This window comes from Vespa velutina, chromosome 1, assembly GCF_912470025.1.
Source record: "Vespa velutina chromosome 1, iVesVel2.1, whole genome shotgun sequence".
NCBI classification, from domain to species: Eukaryota; Metazoa; Arthropoda; class Insecta; order Hymenoptera; family Vespidae; genus Vespa; species Vespa velutina.
In genome coordinates, this window is record NC_062188.1 from 1,484,443 (window position 1) to 1,510,724 (window position 26,282).

General features: G+C 31.9%; 2 protein-coding genes across 8 annotated transcripts in view; one reads left to right on the top strand and one right to left on the bottom strand.

Annotated features, from left to right (window-relative positions):
- Positions 1 to 26,282, bottom strand: part of LOC124951033 (disks large 1 tumor suppressor protein-like) — a 165,945-nt gene that overhangs the window by 74,866 nt on the left and 64,797 nt on the right. The gene's annotated exons all lie outside the window — the stretch shown is intronic.
- LOC124951076 (facilitated trehalose transporter Tret1-like) lies at positions 23,736 to 25,721 on the top strand. The gene is made up of 3 exons (XM_047498858.1): positions 23,736 to 24,143; positions 24,265 to 24,810; positions 25,035 to 25,721. The coding sequence occupies exons 1-3, from the start codon at positions 23,834 to 23,836 to the stop codon at positions 25,601 to 25,603; spliced, it is 1,425 nt and encodes a 474-aa protein (XP_047354814.1). The 5' UTR covers positions 23,736 to 23,833; the 3' UTR covers positions 25,604 to 25,721.

The window sequence follows — 26,282 nt, forward strand, 5'->3', positions numbered from 1 at the left end:
TAATAAAAGAATATAAAAAAACAAACGTTCATTCTCGAATTATAATTATGCAAAACAATTACCAGGTTTCCATTATCACCGTGAAAATGATCAAATAATATTAATTTATTATAATTTATCACGATACAGTTGAATTCATATTCGTGTTTAGGATGTTAACATTCATTTACATCGTCCCACGCTTCGTTAAATTCAAGTACAAAGCTCTTTCTGGATTTTCTAGTTGAAATTATTGAAGCATTATTTAACGGACGCTTTTATTGACTTATCGTGAAAGCATAGTTCGGAAAACTATGCTTCTCGAACGATAGAAATATTTCCTACGTAATATTTTTTTTCCTTTTTTCTTTTTTTTCTTTCTTTTTTTTTTCTTTTTGTTTTCTTATTTTCTCCTTTTTATTTCATAAAAGCACTTGATTAAAAATGCGGGGGAAAAAAGCTTTGCATCACGTATATCCTCTTTTATCTCTGCCCACGGTAATATATATATATATATATATATATATATATATATATATATATATATATATATATATATATAATATAAAGGTATATTTTTATTATTAAAAAAAAAATATATATATCTGTTTTTTAGATATAAAAATATACTTTTTCTCATGCAATAAAAGCTACTTAATTTTATTTTTTATCTATCTATACACACACATGTATATATATATGCTTTAAAAATATTTTTCTGATCCCATTAGATGAAGCACAACTTTATATCATATTTTATAAGATAGATAGATATTAATAATAAATAAATTAATCGAATCAAATTTTAATTATGCAAAAGGAAAGAAGATAGCTCCACCCTCCCACCCACCTCCCTTCAAGCCCTTCACACAATCTCGCACTCTAGTGAAAATAATAAAATAATATTAATTAGTAATAATCTTTCATTAACATGTTTATTTATTTATCACATAATCGAGGAAGCGCTACGTTTGAAATAATTCAACTAGAAAAGCTTGAAAGAGCTTTGTTTCCAAATCTAATGGAGTGTGAAACAATGTAAACGAATGTTACATCCTAAGTCCGGATATGAATTCGACTTCGTCGACGAAGAATTCCTTGAAACGTTTCGTAGACACGTTGACGTTTTTTAAGGGAAAAAGGGAAAAAGGATGAAAGAAAGAAAAGCAAAATTTTTTAAGAGAAAAAAAAAATAAAGAAATAAAAAACAAACAAATAAAAAGAAAAGACTCCTATCTTCTCATGATTATATTTCTTCCTTACCTCTAGCACAAATATGTACAGGAATAAATGAGAATGTTCTATAGCTTGTCGAAAAATGGCAACGGATACGATCCTGAAGGGAGAAAGAAATGGAATAAGAAGAGAAAGGTGATAGTGATAAAGGGCAGCTGGGTGAATAAGGGAAATGCTTCTCTCTCGCGACGTTTACGAACGTCAAAGCTACTTTGACGTCTTTCCATTTGCCACTTTTCTACTCGAGCACGTTAAGAACGTAAAGTCCTTTTTCGTTCTTTTAACGACAAGAAATAGGACATCTGACAACAGTAATAGCAACAGTGACAACAGTAGGAACCAATCGACGCGACATTCTTTATTATTTCATATTATCATCCACAAAAGTCTTATCCATTTCGTCATTTATTATAATACCGTATTAGTTTCTATGATCTAGTTCGTACGTTAGATATGTAAAGTAAGTAGATAGTTACATTTACATGATATCCATTTCATTACGTATACGTCATGTCATCTTTACAAGTAAGTAAGTAAGTAAGTAAGTAAGTATACTAACTCTAGACTGACACGCAGTCGACATATTATTTCAAGTTTCGAATATTTAATCTTTTTAGAGAACTCGAGAGACAGACAGAGAGAGAGAGAGAGAGAGAGAGAGGCAGAGAGAGAGAGAGAAACAGTTACGTTATTCAACTTAGTTTGTGTGTTGGTTGGTCGAAATGATAAAATAAAGGATTAATCACTGAGGAATAATAATTCGTTTTGTTTTAAACTTACCACGTATATATCCTGATTATTATTATCGTTTTCAACTTTTCCACGTGTACATACTACTGAGAGGATAAAGGAGAGAATATGAGAGAAGAAAACAGGGAGAGAGAGAGAGAGAGAGAGAGAGAATGAATACAATAATGATAGTACGAAAAATAAATTCAATTAATCGTCAACGAAAAACAGATAAAAAAAAAGGAAAAGAAAAAAACATAAGGAAAAAAAATAGGAAAAAAAAGAAAAAGTGTCGTCTATCAATTTTGATGTATGACACGTTTATCGCAAATTCCTAATCCGCAAAGATATTTTGCTTGTATATATATATATATGCATACACGTTAATACGAGGCTTGTAGCCTATTGGGCGGACAATTTTTGTTAAAAATATCGACGACGTACTCGGCACCGTTTCATAGTTTTTATTCCTTCTGTCGTCTCGTTTAAACTGAAAGTACAAGCGTTCTCATCGATCAATAAAAATATGATATAAAGCTGCAATATATACATATACATATATATATATATATATATATATATATATATATATAAAAGGAAAAAGAAGTTTTTCAAAAATAGAAAAAAAAATTGGGGAAAGAGGAAGAATTATCGCATATATTTTCTAATTTTCTATCTTCTCTTTCCAACCCCTCGACCTCATCATCTTTTATACAACGATAAAGTTAACATATATTTTGTAATAATAATAATAATAATAATAATAATAACTGTAATCATAACCGTAACAACAACAATAAGAAGTACAACAAAAATAACAATAAAGGAAAGGATAAAAATGTAAAAACTCATAAATGGTAAAAGGCGAAAGAAAGGTATACTTTTTTTCTGAGGTGTTAAGGACGTGGTGTTATGCAAGTCCCATAATTCAGCTGGTAATTAGCTCGCTTTAATTAGACGAACACACCAGGGAGACACCCTTTAATTATTGCGTAGGAACTGTGTCACCAGCACGCGCGCTAATGAACGACGAAAATAACGGAAGGAGAGGCGGGGGCCGAGGCGAGGGGGAGGGCTGTGTAACGTTTCCTTTATCGTCATATTCTACCACTTTAAAGGACCAACTAACGTGGGGAGGAGGAAGAGGATGATAACCAGACTGAGCTTCGAAAATTATGATCGTTTTCAACGAAGTCACGCGTAAACTGAACTTAAACTACGTTTAAGCCTCTTCAAAGTTACATTAATTTTCTTCAGATCCAACCTGCCCCTCACTTTTTCTTTTTCTTCCCTTTTTTATTTATTTATTTATTTTTTCTCCTTTTTTATTTCGATCATCTTCCTTCTTCTTTTTTCAACGCTCCCTCCCCCACCCCTTTGATTTCTTTTCTTCTCACCATCATCCAGATCATTACTCTAACATTTCTAGAGCTTTGATCGATGCAAAGAGAAAGAGGAGAAAAAAATAGAGTATGTTACTCTCTAATTAACATGACGATAGAGAGAGAGAGAGAGAGAGAGAGAGAGAGAGAGAGAGAGAGAGAAAGAGAGAGAGGAAAAGGAGAGAGGAAAAAGAGAATGATCGTGGAAATTGACTTTGAAACGATGGAAATGGCCTCGTCGAAGAAGTTGAAATTAAAATATGATTTTCCAATAGGTACTCCTCACCGATCTCTTCTTCTCTTTCTATCTCGTTTCATCTATTTATCTATCTATCTATTTCTCTCTTTTTTTTCTTTCTCTCTCTCTCTCTCTCTCTTTCTATATATATATATATATATATATATATATATATATATATATATATATATATATATCGTTTTCTCACTATCACACTCATGTGTCCTACATCCATTCCTTATCCATTTATCCTACACGAAGGTTCACTTTCCCAGAGTAGAGTAGTATTGCATCCATCCACTAGATGTACTATCCACAGATATAGTTTGCATGTGCAACATTCTATCCAATTTAGCCCATTTTTCTACTCTCAACGATGCATCTCATAGATAAAAGGAAAAGAGAGAGAGAGAGAGAGAGAGAGAGAGAGAGAGAGATAACAAAGACACTACTGGAGCAGTTATAATTTAATGAACGTGATTCTCGTTTCATTCTTACGGCATACATATACTTATATCTTACAATATACACATAATATTTCGCTCGCGCGAAAATTTCTAATTTTTCATACTTCTTGAAAATCACGTTATTGTTTTGTAATAGAACGTACATTTTATTTGATATACTTATACATAGATAGATGTATGTATGTGTATATAGATATGGATATATTATATATTTCTCAATAATATAATTAATGTAAATTAATAATCGCGTTGTTATCATTGATTTCAAATATTGAATAATATATATATATATATATATATATATATATATATATATATATATATATATATCCATGCATAGGAGTACGTATATTTATTTGATATATTAGCATATATGTATGTATCTATGTATATTATACAATTCTAAATATACAACTACCCTTTGTTAAGCACGTCAAAAGATTTTATTAATCGTTAACGCGAAAAACATATTCAATTGACAGATCGGATATTTCCTTCTCCGGGAAATTATTTAAACGTGCTAAATGATAATAACACGTAAAAACGTTAATTATTAATTATTGTTATCGTAAATGGAATAAGAGGTAATGCATGAGACATTGGTAATGATTAAACGGAAATTTTTGTCGGATCTCATTTAACGGTAAATAATTATTTATCGATTAAGCAAACTCAATAAAATTGATGTACATAAATATGTATCTTTTTGTGATTCGATAATCATTTGAATTTTTATTTCCTTCTCCCTCTCCCTCTCCCTCTCTCTCTCTCTCTCTCTCTTTCTCTCTCTTTCTATCTTTCTCATATAGTTATTCAATCTTTTATCGAATAGCCTAGGGCAATTTGAAAATTCATTGTTAACGATAACAAGTTTTTGCTCCATCTCCTCACCGTCCCTGCTTCTCTATCTCGTTTATTCATCTAAGTAATTCTCTTTGATTAAAAACCCGAATAGATCATTCTCGTCGTAGTGATTTTCAAATGTCGATGCGTCGTAAAAACAACATCATCCATGACTATCGTCAATACGTTCGATTCAACATATCCCAAATATTTTGCAATGCGTATACCATGATCTTGTTATTTAGTTACACATCATTGGATTATAAAAAAAAAAAATTGCTTTTTTCCTTTTTCTTGTTTTTTTTTTGTTCTTTTTTTTTGTTTTTTTTTTTTTTTTTTATTAATCCATATAAGTGCTGTGAAATTTTATTATCGTTTCTCTCAAAGTACACTCCTAGTACGCTCGCACGAACACACACACGCACACACACACACATACACATATATTTTCAATTTTAGGAATGAAAAAGTCTACGTAAGTTGAAACCTTAATAAACAAAGACAATAAAAATAATTATATAAGAAATAAGAGAAAGGGGGAGAAAGAGGGAGAAAGAAAGAGAGAGAGAGAGAAAGAGAGAGAGAAAGAGAGGAATAGAGATTATTATAATGAACTAACTATAGGTAAATTGGACATTAAATTTCTTGAAAAATCTTTTACATTCTCGTCGCGTCGTTATACGGTCTGTTAGCGTGATATGCTCTTATGTTAGACGTTTTATTTCACGGGAGGAAGAGGACAAGTGCTTGCCAAGTAGAAAAAGACCGTTCTGTTGTTCCCGGACGTGGCACTCTTCTACTGCCAAGTAATTCCACTAACGGCTCTTTTTCTCTTTCCTTCGTTTCTCTCTCTCTCTTTCTCTCTCTCTCTCTCTCTCTCTCTCTCTCTCTATCTATCTATCTATCTATCTATCTGTTTCTCTTCCTCTTTCTCTTTATCTTTCTCTCCTTCTTCTTCTTCTTCTTCTTCTTCTTCTTCTTCTTCTTAGAAACCATTTTCTGGCAATGATCTTCCACCAATCGTTCTCCTTCCAACCAACCCGAAGTACTTTAATCTCCTGAGAACCTCGAGCGAATTATTCCACTAATTTTAACTTACAGCCTTTCGGTACTTTTCGACACGTTTAACCAGGAATTTTTATCGATTGCGCTTCGATCTCAATCAAAATGAAATTTGCTCCGTTCGTACGAAAGAAAAACATTTGTTTCAAAAAAACGATAGATAGGAAGGAGGAAAAAAAAACATAAAAAATAAATAAATAAATAAATAAAAAGAAAAAAGAAAGAGAAGAGAGAAAAAAAAAGATAAAGAAAGAGAGAAAAAAAAATTTTCATACGAAATCATTTTCTCAATCATATTGACGCGTATCAGAATTAAAATTTGTTCGTCGCAATGATTTGCACCTATGAAATATTTCTAATATATCAATTTCAAATAATCCAATAGATCCACTCTTTCAATATTATTACAAAGATATGACTTTTACTGCGAATATATTCTCGCGATAATCGTATAAACATTCCACCGGTACATTTCTCTCGAAATCTGTTTAAAAATTAATGACATTCCAACATACGGATACGGTTAATGACAGCGGGTAATTATTTAACAGTTCGTTAAAAATTTAATATGTACTCCCAATATAGTCAGTAGTAGCTTGAAAAACGTTCATTTAAACTAACGATTTATGAATCACCACGTGTATTTATATAAGCAAAAGTATTTATATCACTACGGTGAAGATAAAAATTGTGTGCTTTTTTTAAGATTCGATCGAACGACCTGATTTTTTTTATTTTCTTTTATTTTATTTTTTTAATCTTTTTTTTTTTTTTTTGGAGAAGTCATAAATGAAAATTAATTTACCAGATGACGTGTAAGAAAGAAAATTTTCGAAAAAAAAATTGCTGATTGTTCGGAATCAGTAAAAAAAAAAAAAAAAGAAAAAAGTATAAGTGAAAATTTAAATGATACATTTTGAAGATTTATGTTATATATGTATATATATATTTATTTACTTATTTATACTGAAAATTTTGTTATATATATACATATATATTTATTTATTTATTTATCTATTTATTTATCCTAAAAATTTTATCGAAATCAATTGAAGTGGAAACAAGCGACAGACTGCGAAAGAAATAACAAGATTTGCAGATTTTAAGTCAGAGGTCGTGAAAACAATATGATTTTCATCAATTTTAAATGTTTCTAGCAGCATGCCAACAAAGTTAATCAATTTCAATGAAATATTCAACTTTATGGGTATACAAAGGAAATAAATTTTCAAAATGTCCCGTTTAAATTTTCATTACTACGGGTCCTAGATAAAAAAGGATTGTAAAAAGTGACCTTTACATTTTTTCCCCTCCTCGGTACCGATTAATTAAGATTCTTAAAAAAAAAAAAAAAAAAAAAAATAAAAGAGATTTCCTTCTTTTACGCGTCATCTAGTAAACTAATAAACTAATCCTTCTAACTTCTCAACAAAAAAAGAAAGAGAAAAAAACAAACAGTAAGAAATCAAGTCCTTCTATCGGATTTTAAAGGGATTATTCCTTCGTTAAGAGGATGAACGATTTTCCTCTTAACCATGCATATATATATATATATATATATATATATATATAATAAATAGAATTAATTGCAAGAAAGAAGTAAACATTAATTCACTAGGTAGATTTACATGGGTTTTACATGGGTTTTCCAGGAAGAAAGAAAAAAAGAAAAAAATAAGACAAAAAAATAAAAAAAGTCCACCGAAAGGAATAAAAGGAGAAAGATGAAGAAATAACGAAAGAGAAAGAGAGAGAAAGAAAGAAAGAAAGAGAGAATAAGATTCTCCGTAGATTTGCGAGGCGTATTAACCGTAACTAATTAATCTCTTTTCTGTTCAGGACAGTTGGAATGACCCAGCAGTGCAAGACACCGGTATAATACGTTCCAACCTTCTCGTATGTATGTAGGTAGGTAGATAGGTAGGTTGGTAGGTAGTTAGGTAGGTAGTAGTACTGCTGGACCGTAACGCGAAACCACGATAATCCCGAGGCGTTAGTACGGCGACTAGTGGTAGGGTTGCTCTCTTGTTCTCTTACCCGATCAGAGGGTACCCTAAGAACAAGCTTTAACGAGCGCGTCCCAATCACCATCGCTTACGATACGACGTGCAAAACCGTCATCCTAACTAACCAATTTTCGTTCCATTCACAGTTACGTTCTCTGATCGGTTCGCTAATCAACGTTTGAAATTCCTTCCCACCCTATTTCCCTATATTTATCTCTTTCCCTACCAAAAACCTATCCCTGTCGTCTCTGTCATCGTCCTTATCGTTTCTGTCCACCTTCGTCACTCTCACACCCTTTCTCTCTCTCTCTCTCTCTCTCTACCCTCTTCTCACTCATTCTCCTTCCTTCTCTTACTCATTCAACATTCCTCCTATCATCCGATCATTCTCATTTCATTTCTCTCTGCGTATGAGTTGCTAGATAAAGTTTAAATTGCGTGGAAATTGCGTTCGGTTCAATCCGAGAAAAAAGAATCGATTAAATGATTAATAAATTGCTAATTGATTACGACAAAAGTATCTGATAATTATCTTACATATTGCATACCACGCGGAGGACATTTACATCGCGGATATATTTACTTTATGATATTATTTATTTATTATGTTCATTGTAACTTTTGTTGTTAATATTCTCTCGTAATGACTTGTCATTGATTAATGATGCTATTAACGACATGAAAAATATTCATTTTGCTAATATTAAAGAAAAAAGCAGAACAAAAAAAAAAAATAAAAGAAAAAGCAAAGAAGAAAAAGAAAAGACGTATTTAAATCTATCTTATTAGAGATACAAAATAATATAACTTACGGTAACGCTCGAGAAGAATTGGCGGCACGTAACAGCACATGCCGTTGTCACCGTGCACATGCGCATACATGTCTGATAATTAACAGTATATATTCACGAATACCAGTCCAACGTTGTCGCTCACTAAATTTAGTTTCTCACTATCTCTCTCTCTCTCTCTCTCTCTCCGTCTCTCTGTCTCTCTCTCTCTATATATGTATATATATATATATATTCTGCAGCACTTTAATGTACGTTCTAAGCTCGTTCTTTCCTTCGTTATTATTGTCACGTTGGAAAGTGTTCACTCATATATAAATAAGAGGAGAGAGAGAGGGGGGTAGAGAGAGACAAAGAGAGAGAAAGAGAGAGAGAGAGAATACACGTATGAGTAAATGTATACAAAATCAAATGTTAGATGATGATCCAAGGATATATAACTCGTACACACATAGAACGTAAACGTTCGAGGATAAGCACGTGTTTTCATAGACGAATCTTATTTACAACGATGACAAAGAAGAACGACGATAAAAGGGAGGACAAAGGATGAAGAACACTCGTCGTCTCGTCCTTTGCTCCTAACGGAAATTCTACTTCCTTTAGAGACACGAACGCATTTCGTCGAATATTTCCGTTCGATCTCAAACGGATTGGCTCGCTCGCTATCTGGTTGGCTGGTTGGTTGGTTGGTTGGTTGCTTGCTTGGCTGGTTGGCTGGATGACTCGAGAAAGCTCGAATATTCCTTCTAGAGCAACGAAATTCGACAGATCCGGTATCCTTCGATCCCTCGAGAGATCTATGTAATTCAAACTCCACACACAAAAGATAAATATACACAAATAGAGAATCTCTGTTTGATCCAACATTCGGTTGCAGTGATACTACCAACACCAACGGTATCATCACCACCAGTAACTCCACCAATAGCATCACTATCACCGACACCAGTTATGTACATATCTTCTCTATGCTCTCTTTCTTATAGAAGATCAACATTGCGACGAACGACGACGTCGATGGCCAAAAGAGAAATTGCCTTCAAAGTCGTACCATCCCTTCTAAGGAAGGAATCTCTAGAAACGGTTATCGATTCGATATCGTCCGGATATCCTTTCGAATCCTTCTTCGAAACTTCCACCTTGATATAGACCACCACTGTCACGTCTCTCTCTCTCTTTATATAATATATATATATATATATATATATATATATATATATATATTCTCGCGCTTTCGGCCTTTCGTAGTTTTCGGTAACGAGATTTCGTCTCTGAGATATTCCTTCGAAACGATTGAAAGTCCTTTGCTTGAATTCCGATATTTCGTGAACTTTCTGTCTCTCTCTTTCTCTCTCTCTTTCTCTGTCTCTCTCTATTTATATATATATATATATATATCTTTCTATCTCTTTCTTCCTTATAACACAGAGAAATTCAATCTTTGACAGAAATAAATAGTTCGATCACAAAGATAACGTTGGATTTTGATCGATCACTTTATCCACTCGATTTGATTATTACGTAAGAAATAAGAAAATGAAATATTGTTTGTCCAAGGATGATCACCAATATCATCACCATCACAAAGTTCATTCGTTCAATGTCCATTTTATTAAAATCCTACGATATTCCTCTAGTCGATGCTTATTGAATGCTTATTGAATACTTATATATATATACATATATATATATATAGGTATCTATATATGTACACATTATATCTACTTATCTACAAAGTCAGTTTACAAAGAATTATTTAATATTCTTTATTATTTCGTTCTATTACGTTCGAAAGAAATTTACGAAATAAAAATAATAAAAGAAAATAAAGAAAATTTGTAATATAATTTATATCAATATTTTTACGTAACTTATACGTGAAGAACTTGTAACTGAAATCGTAATAGATAGAATTTTTATTTCGGAAACTAATGCTAACGTTCGTTTGAGAAATGTATATGGCCGATAGAAAAACCCTGACTAAAATAATATCAGACATTGAGAAAACGAGAGAGAGAGAGAGAGAGAGAGAGAGAGAGAGAGAGAGAGAGAGAGAGAGAGAGAGAGAGAGAGAGAGAGAGTAAGAGAAAGAATAAGAGAAAGAATAAGATAGAGATAGATAGATAGGTAGATAGATAGATAAAGAAAGAGAGTAGTAGTAGTAGTAGTACACGTGGCCATCGAAGCTGCACTTGGCACGCGATCGATTTGCACGCGCTTATCAATGGATTTTCAAGGGACGTGCGGTAGCTTTTTAAAACGTCAGCATTCTCTCTCCGTAACTCGAATTTTCGAATTTTCGAACGAACGAACGAACGAACGAACGAGAGAGACTCGCGTTATCTCGATCGAGCTTCGATCAGCGAATTTACGGGCTAACGAAACGATTCGTTTTTCATCCCTACATACAAAAGTATAGAACATATAGAAGTAAAGAGAAAGGGAAAGAAAAAGAGAGAAAGAACGAATGAGTGAATAAGTTATTGGAGTAAGTGAGAAATAGTAAAAAAGAAAGCTATGGCATTTAATCGGTCGCATTAATTATGATTAACTAAGTCAATTAATAATGAACGAACGATCAAGAACGTTTTGGAAACTACTATATTATATATATATATATGTGTGTGTGTGTGTGTGTGTGAATGTGTATATAATGAACGTCGTTAATGATCGTCGTCGTCGTCGTCGTCGTCGTCGTCTTCGTCGTCTTCGTCGTCGTCGTCGTCGTTACGAATGAAGCGAAATGTGTGCAACGATCATAAGGAATAGCGTTCATTCACGATTCGAAGAAAATCATACGTAATTACGCAGGAGGAAGTTCTCGTTAAAATTATTATTCCAATTTGTACGTACGTATTAATTCTAACTATTGCTAACTATTTATAAGATTCGGAATAATGAAGAAATATTGAACGACCTGTTCGTTGAAAAATTCTTTCTCTTTTCTCTTATCCTTTAATATAAAATTCTAATTTGAAAATATATCTGATTTATGTGTGTATAGATATATACATAGAAAAAAAAAAAAAAAAAAGAAAAAAGATAGACTAGTTTGTAAGCGATCAGGCACTTCGATATAATATCGTTCGAATTTAAAAGTCGAGTTAGGAAAATAAAGAAGACAAGATAAAAAAGAAAAATAAGGGAGAAATGAATTAATTATTAACGTGACACGTTGAATTGATCGTACAAGTTCACGTTATATTTATCCCGTTAATATAAATATCGTTGAAAATATTTTTTTAAATTACGCCATTTCTCCTCTCGCATGTCTACCATAAATATTCTATCGGACTCACTGAAAATTGCCTCATGAGATAGAGATAGAGATAGAGATAGAGATAGAGATAGAGATAGAGATAAATAAATAGATAAAGAGAGAGAGAGAGAGAGAGAAACGTTCATATTAACTGCATTATTTAATAGCTAATCAATGAATTTTAATTATCCCAGATAATACATAGTTGTTACGTTCGTTTGTCGAAATAATAACATCGAACTATCGATGACTATCGAATAACGTATCAAAAAAAAAAAAAAAAAAAAAAAGGGAGAAAAAAAAGGAGAAAAAAAAGAAAGCGAAAAACAAAAACGAAAAGAAAAACAAAAAAAAAAAAGAAAAGAAAAGAAAAGAAAAGAAATTGGAGAAGGAGAAGGAAAAAAGAAAAAAAAAAAAAGAAAAGAAAATAGAAAAAGAAAACGAACGAAGAAATACATAGGCTACACGGTAATATCATTTCAAGAGAAATTATAATTGCGAGTTAAGTAAGTAATTAGAGAGTAAGCTCGGTGGAATAATTATTAAACGTTAGAAGGGCTTTAAAATTTTCCCTAATTATTCGGAAGTCCGTTAATTATTATCCGTCTCGCGTTACATTATACATACACACACACACACACACACACACATACATATACACATACACGCACATATACATACATACAAAAGCATAATATAAATAGGTGTATATATATATATATATATACACATATATAATATAATATATATATATTCACGATATCACTACAAGAGAAAGAACTTTTCACGCGAAAAGCTTCGTGGTTCATCGTGTGGAGCACGTATCGAGGCATTCTATTTATCTTATTTCTTTCTTTCTCTCTCTCTCTCTCTCTCTCTCTCTCTCTCTCTCTCTCTAGGAACTCGAATTCAGCTTTTCAGAGAAACTACTATTTTATACCGTAATTCCTGGTGGGAGCTTTTAGCTCTCAACCCGACGAAGTTAATGATTAAAAGCGTTTAATGTAGGATATCACCTTCCTTCCCTTTCTCATTCTCCATCATACCCGCACTCTTACAACCCTTTCTCTCTCTCTCTCTCTCTCTCTCTCTCTCTCTCTCTCTCTCTCTCTCTCTCTCTCTCTCTCTCTCGCTCTCTCTATCTCTCTCTTTCTCTCTCTCTCTATATATATATTTTATCACGCAAGAGAACAACGACAATGATGACAACGACAAAGTTAATCACTTTCTTTCTAAAACCTTTCAAAAAGCGTATCGACGAGTCGATACACAACGTTCTCGATGCACTTTGATATAACTAACATGCACGATCAAGCGTAAAAGGAACAATTTCACGTCATAATTTTGGTTCTTTTTATTTTATTATTATTATTATTATTATTATTGTTATTATTATTATTGTTATTATTATTCGATTAACGTTATAATTTCTTTTCTTTTTATCTTTTCTTTCTCTCTCTTTCTTTCTCTCTCTCTCTCTCTCTCTCTCTCTCTCTCTCTCTCTCTCTCTCTCACACACACACACATACACACACTATAATCCTTCATTATCTCTAATAATCTTCATTTTGGCCCTTCTCATTATACGAAATTATAACACGAAAAATATATTGCTAAAGAAAAATTGAAAAAATAATAATAAAAATATCATTCGCGAATTGAACTATGAAATAATATCAATGGACAAACTTTGTTCGCGATATATGAAACAAAAATATCTATTAATTTAATATTATTATTATTATTATTATTATTATTATTATTTCGTAAGAGAAAAGTAAATACTATTGATTTGTTGCTATTGTTGTTATTGTTATTATTTTATGTAATTTCATATTGTTCGTAGATATCGTAGATAAGAGATAAACGAATAAGCATCGCGGGATCGCGCAAATATGACGCCCGTACCGAGCGGCTTCGGACCGCCGACTGGCACGGAATCGTCCCTTTACCACCCCGGAAACCTTCCCTCCCCTCTTCTCTCCACTACCACCGTTGACTCACCCCCATGTCCCTTTCGCGGCCTCTTTCCCCTTTTCCTCTCGCACACCTGCACAACCATTTCTCTCTCTCTCTCTCTCTCTCTCTCTCTCTCTCTCTCTCTCTCTCTCTCTCTCTCTCTCTCTCTTTCACTCTTATGAAAACTGTCGAAGTTTTCTTATTAAAGAAAAAAAGAAAAAAAAAAAAAAAAAAAAAAAAGGAGAAAAAGAAGAAAAGGAAAGGAAAAAGAAGAAGAAAAACATTCGAAGTTCCTTCGCAAATTCATGTATTTACGTGTTGCGCGTGTCAATAGAAATTTAATGAGCTTAATAACATTCATTTGTGTATGACAAATTTGAAACGTAAATTCGCCGTCTTCATTCGACGAAAGATAAATTTTAAAGGTAACTAGGTACGAATTGTTTTGCGATTGAAAAAAAAAAAGAAAAAAAAAAGAAAAGAAGGACAAAGACAATCATTCCGTTCCTTCACGTATTTATACATTTTTTTATGTTGTTCGTGTTAAGAAAAATTTCGATGAATTTTATTCGACTTCAGTTTGTTTATCGCAAACTTTACGCACACTTGATCTAAGATTAAGAAATTTTAAGAAACTGAATAGAAGATTTTTTGTTTCTTTTTTACGAGAGACAGAGAGAAACAGAGAGAAAGAGAGAGAGAGAGAGAGAGAGAGAGAAATGATAAAGAGAAAAAAAATGATCATTCAGTTCCTTCGCAAATTTCACACGCATATTTCTGTGTTGCGCGTGTCAGCAGAAATTTAATGATTTTAATGAGCATTATTTGTATACCGAAGATTTTAAACGAACGCTCATCGTTACTCAACGAAGGATACCATTTTAAGAGTAGAAGTTGTTTTGGAGGAAGGAAAAAAGAAAAAAAGAAAAAGGAAAAAAAGAAAGAAAAAGATCTATTCGCTCCTTCGCAAATTTCACATACTTTTGTGTTACCCGTGTCAGCAGAAATTTAATGAGTTTAATGAGCTTTATTTGTGTATTGCAAATTTTAAACCTACGCTCATCATTATTCAACGAAATATGATATATTATATTTTAAGAAACCGAGTAGAAATTGTTTCGCGAGGTAAAGAGGTAAAATAAAAAAAAACGGAAATATCATTCCGCCCTATCACAAATTTACATATTTCTAACGTTCTTCGCGTCGATAAAATTTTAATGAATTTAATAAGTCTCAGTTGTTTATTGCAAATTTTAAACGTACGCGCATTCGACGAAAGCTGAATTCCACGAAACTGAATACAAGTTTGTTTTACGAGAAAAAGAAAAAAGAAGAAAAAAGAAAAATAGAAAGAACAGAAAATGTAGGAAGTCAATAAAGATGAGATCTCCCACTTAACGTCGATTGTCGCTCGTAAATAGAAAAAAAATTTATTTCATTTTTTCTTTCTCTTTTTTTTTTTATTTTTTTTTTTCTTTCTTTCTTTTTCGTGCGGTTCCATAAACGTGTGTCAAGCAAATGTCAAAAATCGTCGTATTATCTGTGACACTGATAACAAACAAGAGATCGATAGAGATAGAGATAGAAAGAGAAACAGCTTTTCGACGAAGTTCCAGTAGTATCGCAATAGTTTCCAGCGATCGTCAGTATTTCGTGAAAAAAAAATTATTTTCTGCTATTCTTCCGGAAAAAAAAAGAATAACGAATAGAAAAAAAAAAGAGACAAAAGACAAATAAAAAAAGTCGATCGTTGCGAGTACTCGAATGCATGCCCGTTTTGTTTATTTACGATAATGACATTTGATATATATGTACATACGTAATTTTAATTAAAAATTTAATTTAATACAATCCCTTTCATAGATAATAAAATTCTCTCTTAGAAACTTTGACAATACGATATTTAAACGAACCAACGAAAATAATGTATAAGAAAAGATTAACATAGGAAATAAAATCTTGGCCGATAACGTTGAAGTTTTCCCGATCTTAAAATTTAGATGAAGGAAGGAAAGAAGATACCATCCATAATGAAGGACTATAAGAAACGAGAAAGTTACGAGAAGTTCGAATATGTTATACATGCAAATCTTTAAATCAGTATTCGCATTCGATCAACGTCAGGGCCTTTCTCGCTTTCTGCTAAACGACCGAATAAAACGATGCCTCGGTGCTTCTTCTTTTTCATTCGAAGATAGGTAGGTACTCTCCCGTTTGGCTCAATGCCGAGTTTTCAACAGAGATAGGTGATGATAAGTGTGTCGACTCTTAGGTACCATGAATAATTATAATCAAAGGTGCCAACGTTTCTAAAACTCGATTAAAAATAAATCCTATAAAATTTATTGACTAATTTGACCATTTTGTTTTTATTTATTTTCATTCTTTTTCTTGTTTTTTTTTCTTTTTATATATATATATGTATATATACATAAAAAACGCTGCTACGTAAATCTTGTTTACTTTTCTTATATACATACATGCACGCATGGGCAAATTTGATTCAATCAAATTTGTAGATAAAATACTAATTAATTGGCGTCAATATATATTCTCTCAATATGTACTCTCTTTATCTATCTTTCTCTCATACACACACATACACACACACACACACACGCGCGCGCACGATTGACTCGCATTTGTTACATCAATATCCCGATACCAAATAATCTAAAGCTATTTTCGAGGTTACGTTGTTTAACCGCGTCAGCCGTAATTTCCATTCCGAAGTATGTATTTCTATTCGAATTTCGATTCTAGAAGTCCGTAGTAGCTCGATATAGATTAACGAACAAACTCTGAAATCTATGAATATTCTGGATGGTGATTGTTAGTAGGTAAGTAAATATAATACCTACCTATAGCTTATCACGTAATATCCTACTTGACTTGAATTCAATTGAAATGCAGATACGAAAAAGAAAAAAGAGAGAAAAAAATATATACAAATGATTTAGAAATAATGAATGAACGAGAGCGGAATGTTCCATTTAAAAAAAAAAAAAAAAAAAAAAAAAAAAAAACAAATATATAAATAAATAATTAAATAAATAAATAAATAAAAAGAAAACAGAAAAATGAAGATAAATAAAAACAAAAAGAAAGGTATCAATGATCGTCTGGTTTTATTCTTTTCTTCTTTTTCTTTCTTTTGTTTTCTCTTTTTCGAGAATGACGCGAACGAAATCGTCGAAGGAACTAATTAGTAAAAAAGATTTTTCTTAAAAAAAAAAAAAAAAAAAAAAAAGAGATAAAAAAAAAATATACTACATATCTCGCTCCTATCATGCGTATTTTGCGCTTAGTGCCTATCAACTACTATTTACTGCTACTACTACTACTCCTACTACTACTACTACTACTACATAAGAGAAGTTAGGTAATTCGGGAGATGAGAAAATGACCGAACCGAACTCGGACATGGGAATTACAACGAAACAGTACCTCGGAACAAGTTCTAACGAGTCAGTCCAGATTACGTCGCAACGAACTCCTCGTCCCCGAATTTCGACGTTTGTTCGAAAAGTTTCGCGCGATTTAATGACACACAACGTTCCGTTAAGCTTCCGTTCGGATATTCGTTCTCTGGTAACATCAATGCTATACTATCTTTTTTTTTTTCTCCCTCCCTCTTTATTTTCATCGATCGTTCTGTGTAATCCAAAACGTATTCTCCATTCGCGATAAAAGAAAAGCAAAAAAGGGAGGGAAAAAGAAAAAAGGAAAAATCGTTATCAAAGAAAGATAAAGGCCGATTCACACACACACACACACACACACACGCATACATATATATATATATATACTTTCAATTCAATCCCAGTTACGGACCACGTAATTTACATTCGAAAGAATTCGCGTTAATCCGCTAATGATGTCTACATTTTAAATTGAATACAATAAAACGTTTCGATCATTGTGACCGAACACAATCGGAACGGCGATTGAAAACCAATGTGTTTGAATCGACCTTAATAAAAAGAGAGAGAGAGAGAGAGAGAGAGAGAGAGAGGATAAAGAGAAAAACAAAGAAAGAAACACACCGAGTGAATCCGATAGAAAAGCTGCAATTACTATTTCGTTGTATCGAATATAAACGCAATTTTAATAATAATAGTACGATGTAACGATTACTATTAAAAAAAAAAATTACATACATATATATATTTATATACGAATATATATATATATATATATATACACACTCGGTTAGAAGTATTATATAATCGAAATGATAAATTGATGAAATTATTAATTAACTCACTTCGACATTTTCTATCTCCCATCTCGCTCGAATGAAATAAATTACAATTCTCTTTGAACATGATTGCACTTTGAAATACCCTTCAACGGTATTATAGTTCAGAAAATTATAAAAAATTGTCGGGAAATCATAAACGTAATTTGCAGGATGAAATCAACGAACAGACTGCTTTTTAAACTACGTTTGAAATAATTGCGCGTGGAGAATGCGCGATAAACGACCAATCAGAATGATTCGTCTTTTCCAAGTGGCGCCATTTAACCTGCCATCTGTATTACGAGCGACGTAATAATTACCGACAGTCAGTAGCTTGCTTTTTTATCGAGCCGGTCCTCGTAAATTCGAATACCATCAACATTATTCACAATAATTTATTTAACGAATATCACGAGATATATTTTAAGTCAATTATTCGAATTTTTAACCTCATAAAAATTTAATTTAATTTAATAATAATTGTTTTAATTCTGTATCGATGATAACATGATTTTTATTATACGAAAAATAAACTCAATGGAAATTAAATAGCAGACGTGCGATAATAAAAATAAATCGTTCTTTTATAAGATTTTAGAGAGGGAGAGAGAGAAAGAAATTAATAATCCAGCTACTCTGTGATTTAAATAATTGATCCAAATCTTAAAACGTAGTCGTTAAATCCACCAAGAAGAAAGAAACTGTTTTTGTAGGATTTTTAACAATAGTAAAAAAAAAAAAAAAAGAAAAGAAAAAAAAATATACCGTCGCGTACGATTATGAATTACGCGAACGTTATCTCTGTTTTGATCGAAATACCTCTCTTTCTCTCTCTTTTTCTTTATCTTTATCTCATAAGAATATCATAATTCACGATATCTGACATATTCTGCGTCTTCTTCATTTCTGTCTCTGTATTTCTCTCTTTCTTTCTCCCCATTTATCTACCTATCTCTCTATCTTTCGCTCGTTCTCTCTCTCTCTCTCTCTCTCTCTCTCTTTCTCTATCTCTTTTTTTTATTTCTTTATCTGAAAGAAATTCTTCGATTTAATCCTAGAATAAAATATGATATCACTTTTGAGCTTTGCAAACAATTCTTGATCAAACATTTTTAATCATTAATCACAAAGGAGCTTATTTAATCGATATCACTGTAATTAAGATTCTCTGTAAACAGTTTTCTCATTGAATAATATAGATAATGGATAAAAGATATTGGACATATTTAAATCATTCTTCACAAAATACAAGAGAAGGATGCTCGCTTTGCGTTTAAAAAAAAGGGAAAAGGAATTTAAAAAAAAAAAAAAAAGAAAAAAAAAAGAAGAGAAAAAAAGGAGAAACAAAATGAAAAGAAAGAAGAAGCAAAAGAAAAAAGAGGGAAGAGAAAGAGGACGAGAAAAGAAAAAAAGAGAAAAGAAAAAAGGAGAAAAGAAAAGACCGTGAGAAGGACAGGGGAAGAGAAAGGGGAAGAGAGAGAGAGAGAGAGAGAGAGAGAGAAAAAAGGAAAAAGAAAATCTTCGGAATATTTGCAGCAGACTCGTGAGAATGAACAAGACGATAGACGTGAAATTTACTTTTTCTTGAAGAAACTCCTCTCGGTTAGGCGCATATATTTTAATGGAAAGGAAGCTCGACGAGAGAGTAAAAGAAGATACGAGATTTCGAGAGAAGAAAGTATTTCAGTTTTATTCTTCACCTCTACAAAATCTTATCATTGACTTTAATCCGTCTCTGTAACCACAATCTCTCTCTCTCTCTCTCTCTTTTTCTCTTCTGTTTGTCTGTCTCTTTCTCTCTCGCTCTCTCATACATACACACACAAACACACTTTTCCTCTTTATTTACAGTTTACGGTTTGGGCGACGAAAATGAAACTACCATTCTTGAGCGTACTTCTCTTCTCAGCAACGTGTAAATACACTGTACACTCTTTGTCGTTTCAGAAAATGAAAAGGACAAACATAATAAAAACGAGACCTAAAAGAAAAGAGAAACAAGGAAAAAGAAAAAAGAAATTAAAAAAATAAAGAAAATGGATAGAAGAGAAGGAAGCAGAAAGATATATAAATGAAGAAAAGAAATAAAAGGAGAAAAAAAGAAATAATAATAATAATAATAATAATAATAATAATAATAATAATAATAATAATAATAATAATAATAATAACAATAATAATAATAATCATAATAATAATCTTTGAACCCTCATTCCCCTTTTAATTTCTTCGTCACTTAAATCACACAATATTTCATCGCCCACTCAAGGAAAATAATTCTTTTTAAATTCGTTCTAATCGTCATTTTAAATCCGATGTGTATTCTTCTTTCCTTACTTCTTGTTTTTTTTTTTTTCTTTTTTCTTTTTTCTTTTTTTTTTTTTTTATTTATCCGAGATAATAAAACCTCGTAAAATCCACCTTCGTTAAACCCATTTCCTATTTCTTTCATTCTCAAGTGCCTAAAGTGAAGTAGCACATACCAAGTAATATCTGTATACATATACAACTTTGTATTATATGTAACTATGAAAGGGAAAGAGAGAGAAAGAGAGAAAGAGAGAGGAGGGGAAGAAGGTTTAGAGCTTCCGACACTTTAACGTTCTACATCTGCATTCGGCGTGTCTTCTTTTCGTCGTTTGTGGGTCTTGTCGTTTAAAGCGAAAGGCAAGTCGCCCACTCAAAGGGACATCATAAACTACGACCATTGGGGGAACTTCATGGAACTTGAGAAATACATAAATGTATGAGTGTAAAGACCGATAAAATGAACGAGAAAAGAGGAATAGAAAGACGGAAAGAGAGGGAGAGAGAGAGAGAGGGAGAGAGAGAGAAAGAGAAAAAGAGGGAGAGTGAGGAAGATAGATAAAGAGAGAAAAAAATATTATTATTATTATTATTATTATTATTATTATTATTATTATTATTAATATGTATTAAGAGAGAGAGAGAGAGAGAGAGATATTTGGTATACACCATTGTTATTTAAAATTATGTGGAAAAAATGTCCCTCGAAGATTTTTTTTTTTTTTTTTTTTTTTTTTTCTTAATAATTCTTAACAATCAATGTTAGATCTATGACGAATCAAGAATCTTCTTTTTAAAATCTTTAAATTCTCCTAATTCTTGGTTTCATTTTTTTCCTTTTTAATTCTCAGCAATCAATGAACAAATTGATCTAAATTGAATCAAGAATTTTTCTTCTTTCTGGTATCTTATAATCGGATAAACGAAAACGAATTAATCGAGAAATAGAGAAAAAGATTCAATGTTTAATATTATATCATTGTTATTTACAATGACGTGGAAAAATGTCACTCGATAATTCTCATAATTCTTTCTTTTTTTCCTTTTTTTTTTCTTTTTTTTTTTTCCCCCTTTATAATTCTTAGCAATCAATGAACAATTCGATCTAAATTGAATCAAGAATCTTCTTTCTGGGTTTCATAATCGGATAAACGAAAACGAATTAATCGAAAAAGAGAAAAGGAGAGAGATAAAAAGAGAAAGAGAGAGAGAGAGAGAGAGAGATTCAATGTTTAATATTATATCATTGTTATTTGCAATGTCACTTGATAATTCTCATAATTTTCTTTTTTTTTTTCTTTTTTTCTTTATATATTTCTCTAGGAATCAATGTATTAAGAATTAAGAATCTTTCTTTCTGTTAATCCTATCTTACGAATTGAATCAATTTGTATATATTCATATATTTATATAATGTTCTTTCATGTTTTTCCATTTTTAAAAACATTTTCTTCGAAGAAATTTGTTAGACGGTGATCAACCAATGAAAAGTCTAAAAGAAAGTAAAGCTTTTCAATGGCGTACCGATTTAGCAATTCCCATCGAACTTTCCACAGAAAGCGATCATACGAATTCTTATTTCATATCCTTTATACAGTTTAATTCCATCGCAAACGTCACGTACCGGGGCACTTCGTTCTAATAAAAGAACGATCCATCCCATAAATCTAAATAAATAAGATGAAGTTTCTCTTTCTTCGTATCTTTCGAGGAGCACGAGATCCTTAGAAAAATACTCAAAAGTGCAACGTGACTTTGTCGAGAAAGAAGAACGAAAGACTAACGAAAGTATTTCTATTATATTTTTCCTTTTATTTTTTTCTCGTTTCGTCCACGCACCCACAGATTCTCTCTCTCTCTCTCTCTCTCTCTCTCTCTTTCTCTCTCTCTCTCTTTCAACTTCGAACAGTTATTCGCCATCCCCCAGGACAATCCAGCGCAATCCTGAAACTTCAATATTTGATATACGTGGTCAGTTTACACCCGAGGTCTTCGAACTAGTTTCATAGTCGGCTTGATGACGTGCAAATTGGGTTACATGCCCTCGGGAATCGTATAATTGAATTTGACGAGGACATGCTTATTATCGTGTACAAACCGTAAGATATGTACGACGACGGCGGCGGCGAAGACGACGACGACAACAACGACGACAATGACAGATCGATGTTAATTTATCACTAGTATCAACTACCACAACGACATGTAACATTTCGTTCCACGTCCAAAGATCACATGATAGATTCTCTTTATATTTTTGCGATTAATTGTTTATTGAATTACAAAAATAAAAAAAAAAGAAAGAAAGAGATAACTTCAACGAAGGATTATTTCTCTCTCTCTCTCTCTCTCTCTCTCTCTCTCTCTCTTCCTCTTTCTCTCTATTTTCTCTCTCTCTCTCTAACTTGCTAGCTTTCTTGTTTTCTTTTTTATATAACGAGTACGATTTCTCGTATTTCCTTCGTCTCTTCGTTAAACGAAATAAAATCATCTCGTGAAATCTTAAATGTTATTTACGAACGTAAAGCAATTCTTGTAACTGTAAGATGTTTTACACGTCACGTATTTGAATAAGAGGTAAAAGAGTAATTTCATCGTGAATGAAAAAATCATGCGGCTTCATATAAAACGAAAACATCTCTTCTCTTCGTCAACGTAAGGATAGTTGATTGAAATAGAAAATCTATTTGTTCAAGGGACAAACATAATAAGAAAAGAATAAGAAGAAGAAGAAGAAGAAGAAGAAGAAGAAAAAGTTCGGCTTCACAAATTGAAAATTCTTCGATATATTGTATCGATATCCATGATTTGTTTAATAACGATTTAAAATGAAATATATTAAAAATCTGAAATTGTCAGTGCCAACTCGAAAAGAATAAAAAAAAAAAAAAAAAAAAAAAGAAAAAAAAAAGGTTTACCGAGAACATTAATGTTCGTCGATATATATAAACATATACATATGTATAGCATAAACGCGACAAATGACGATGTAAATAATGGAGAATATTAATCGAGTGTGTAATATATATCATTTTACGGATGATTAAAAGAATATAACATATGAATAAAAATAAATATTGAAAAAGAAAATTAATAATAATAATAATAATAATAATAATAATAATAATAATAATAATAATAATAAAGAAGAAGAAAAAAAAGAAAAGAAATGTTACGAAGATCGACGAATGCATTTGACTTGTGGCCTCAGTGGTTGACAGCTGGCATCGGTTAGTTAGGAGGAAAAAGGCAATTGAAACGTGTGGGAGGTCGTAATGAAAAATATATTCGTAATGTAGTTGGCAAAAATTAAAATTCGATATAGAGAAATGTCAAATCCCATCGCAGTGACCACACTGGCCGTAAGCTTAGGTCTGGTGTCTGGTTGGACGTCGCCGTATTTGGCAAAATTCACGAACGGGGAAACAAACATTCACATAAGCGATAACGAGGCATCTTGGGTGGCTTCATTTTTACCAATGGGACGACTCCTCGGTGCTATTTTCGGTTCTCTAACTACGGAATATTTTGGCAGCAAAATATCTTTAGTCTTGACAGGATTGCCATTGATGATCGGTTGGATATGCATGATATGTGCCACCTCGGCCATTTGGTTTTACATGTTTAGAATTTTTACGGGTAAATGACATTTCTTTTTTTCCTTTTTTTTTTTTTTTCCTTTCTCTCGATATATCCATCCAAACGGAGAACGATCAAAGAATACGATAAATCCCATTTTCTCTACACATCATCGCAATAGGTATGTCTATGGGCATGTTCTTCACTTGTTTTCCAATTTTCATCGGTGAAATATCAACAGCACGTATACGAGGTGCTTTAATCGGGCTAGTGATTAATGGCTTACCCATTGGCACTCTGATTGGAAACATAATGGGTCCCCAGATGTCGAGCAAGTGGTTTGGTGTCATTAGCCTCCTGCTGACTTCGATTTTCCTCTTGACGTTTCCCTGTCTACCAAAATCACCGTATTACCTTATACGATGTAATTCCATGGAGAATGCGGTTAAATCGATTCATTTTTATCATCGAAAATCAAACGTCATCGAGGAAATGAACGAAATCGAGATATTTATAAATGATACGAGCGCGAAGACATTTCGCGAGAGATTAAAGCTTATGGCGGAACCAAAGAATCGCCGTGCCTTTCTCATCATCGTGACATTATTCTTCTTCATGCAATTCAGCGGACTCAATTCTATAATATTTTACATGGAAATCATCGTACGTCAAGCCAAGGTTACGTTCATATCACCATCGACCGTCGTGATAATCGTAAATTCGATCGGTACTATTCAATCTTTTTTTCTTCTATTTTTTTTTCTTTATTATTATTATTATTACTATCACCATTACTATTACCATCCCTATTATTATTATTATTATTATTATTATTATTATTATTATTATTATTATTATTATATCTTTATTTAATCGAAAGAAGGATTAATTCTTTTCTTTTTCTTCTTTTCTTTTTCGTTTATCTTTTTGATATTTTTAAATAAATTCCAGGTATCATTTATAGTTGGCTGGCCATATACGCAATCGACCATTGCGGCAGAAAATTGCTTCTTATCATCTCGAGCGTAAGCGTATTTATCAGTATGATGATATTAGGAATTCATTTTCTGTTGTTAACATATGATTACGATTCTGAAATCCTTCAACCAATGCCAATCGTATCAATGATAATGTTTATGATGATTTGCTTCGGTCTAATATCCGTACCGAATACTCTACTGTCAGAATTATTTCCAATTACATTGAAAAGCATAGCCGGTTTTATCGGTAGTTTTACATCGGGATTATTTGCTTTCATATCTAGTAAAACTTTTCAACCATTAATTGATCTAGTCACGATACAAAATGTATTCTTTATCTACGGTAGTACAATGCTATTATGCATTATCTATTCGATTTTTTGCATACCGGAGACAATGGGAAAGACATTTAAAGTATGTATAAAATTCTACAACAACTTTGAATTTTATTTTACGTTTTTATTTCTTTATCTATCTATCTATCTGTCTATCTATCTATCTATCTATCTGTCTGTCTATCTATCTCGTGTCCTCCTTTGAATCATTCATTCTTACGTAAACAGGAAATCCAAGTTTTACTTGAGGAAAACGGGCATACACGGAGTAGAAATCAAACGGAGGAACATTGACAAGTATTGAGAATCATTGACAAAATCGAATAAAAAAAAAGAAAAAGGAAAGAAAAATAAAAGAAAGAATAGAAACGAAAGAAACGATAAAGTCTATTTAAATATTTGAAAAATACGTTTGTATATATATTTCACATTTCCAACTATGTAAATACGTTTCATTTCATTATTTTACGTACAATGTAAATATACATATATACATACATACACATATATATATATATATATATATATATATATATATATTCATATTCATGAATGTATGTATGTATGTATATATGTTTTATATATGCGGGATGGAAAGTTTTAGCATTAATAGTTGTGTGTACAAGCGTGCCACTTCGAACTATTCCCGTCGACACGAAAGAGTTATAAAACTTATATTTTTGTAATGGTAAATAGCTTCTTAAAGTTCATTTGAATATATCAGATTAGAATGAATTGTAGGCGAACAAAGTCATTGAACATCTTAAAACACATTGCGAATGGATTACGAGAAATCCTCGTGATCTAAAGCTTTTGATCAATCACAAGAATTCTCCGTACGTATTACGTATTAACTTGTAAGAATATATAATAAATAATCTAGA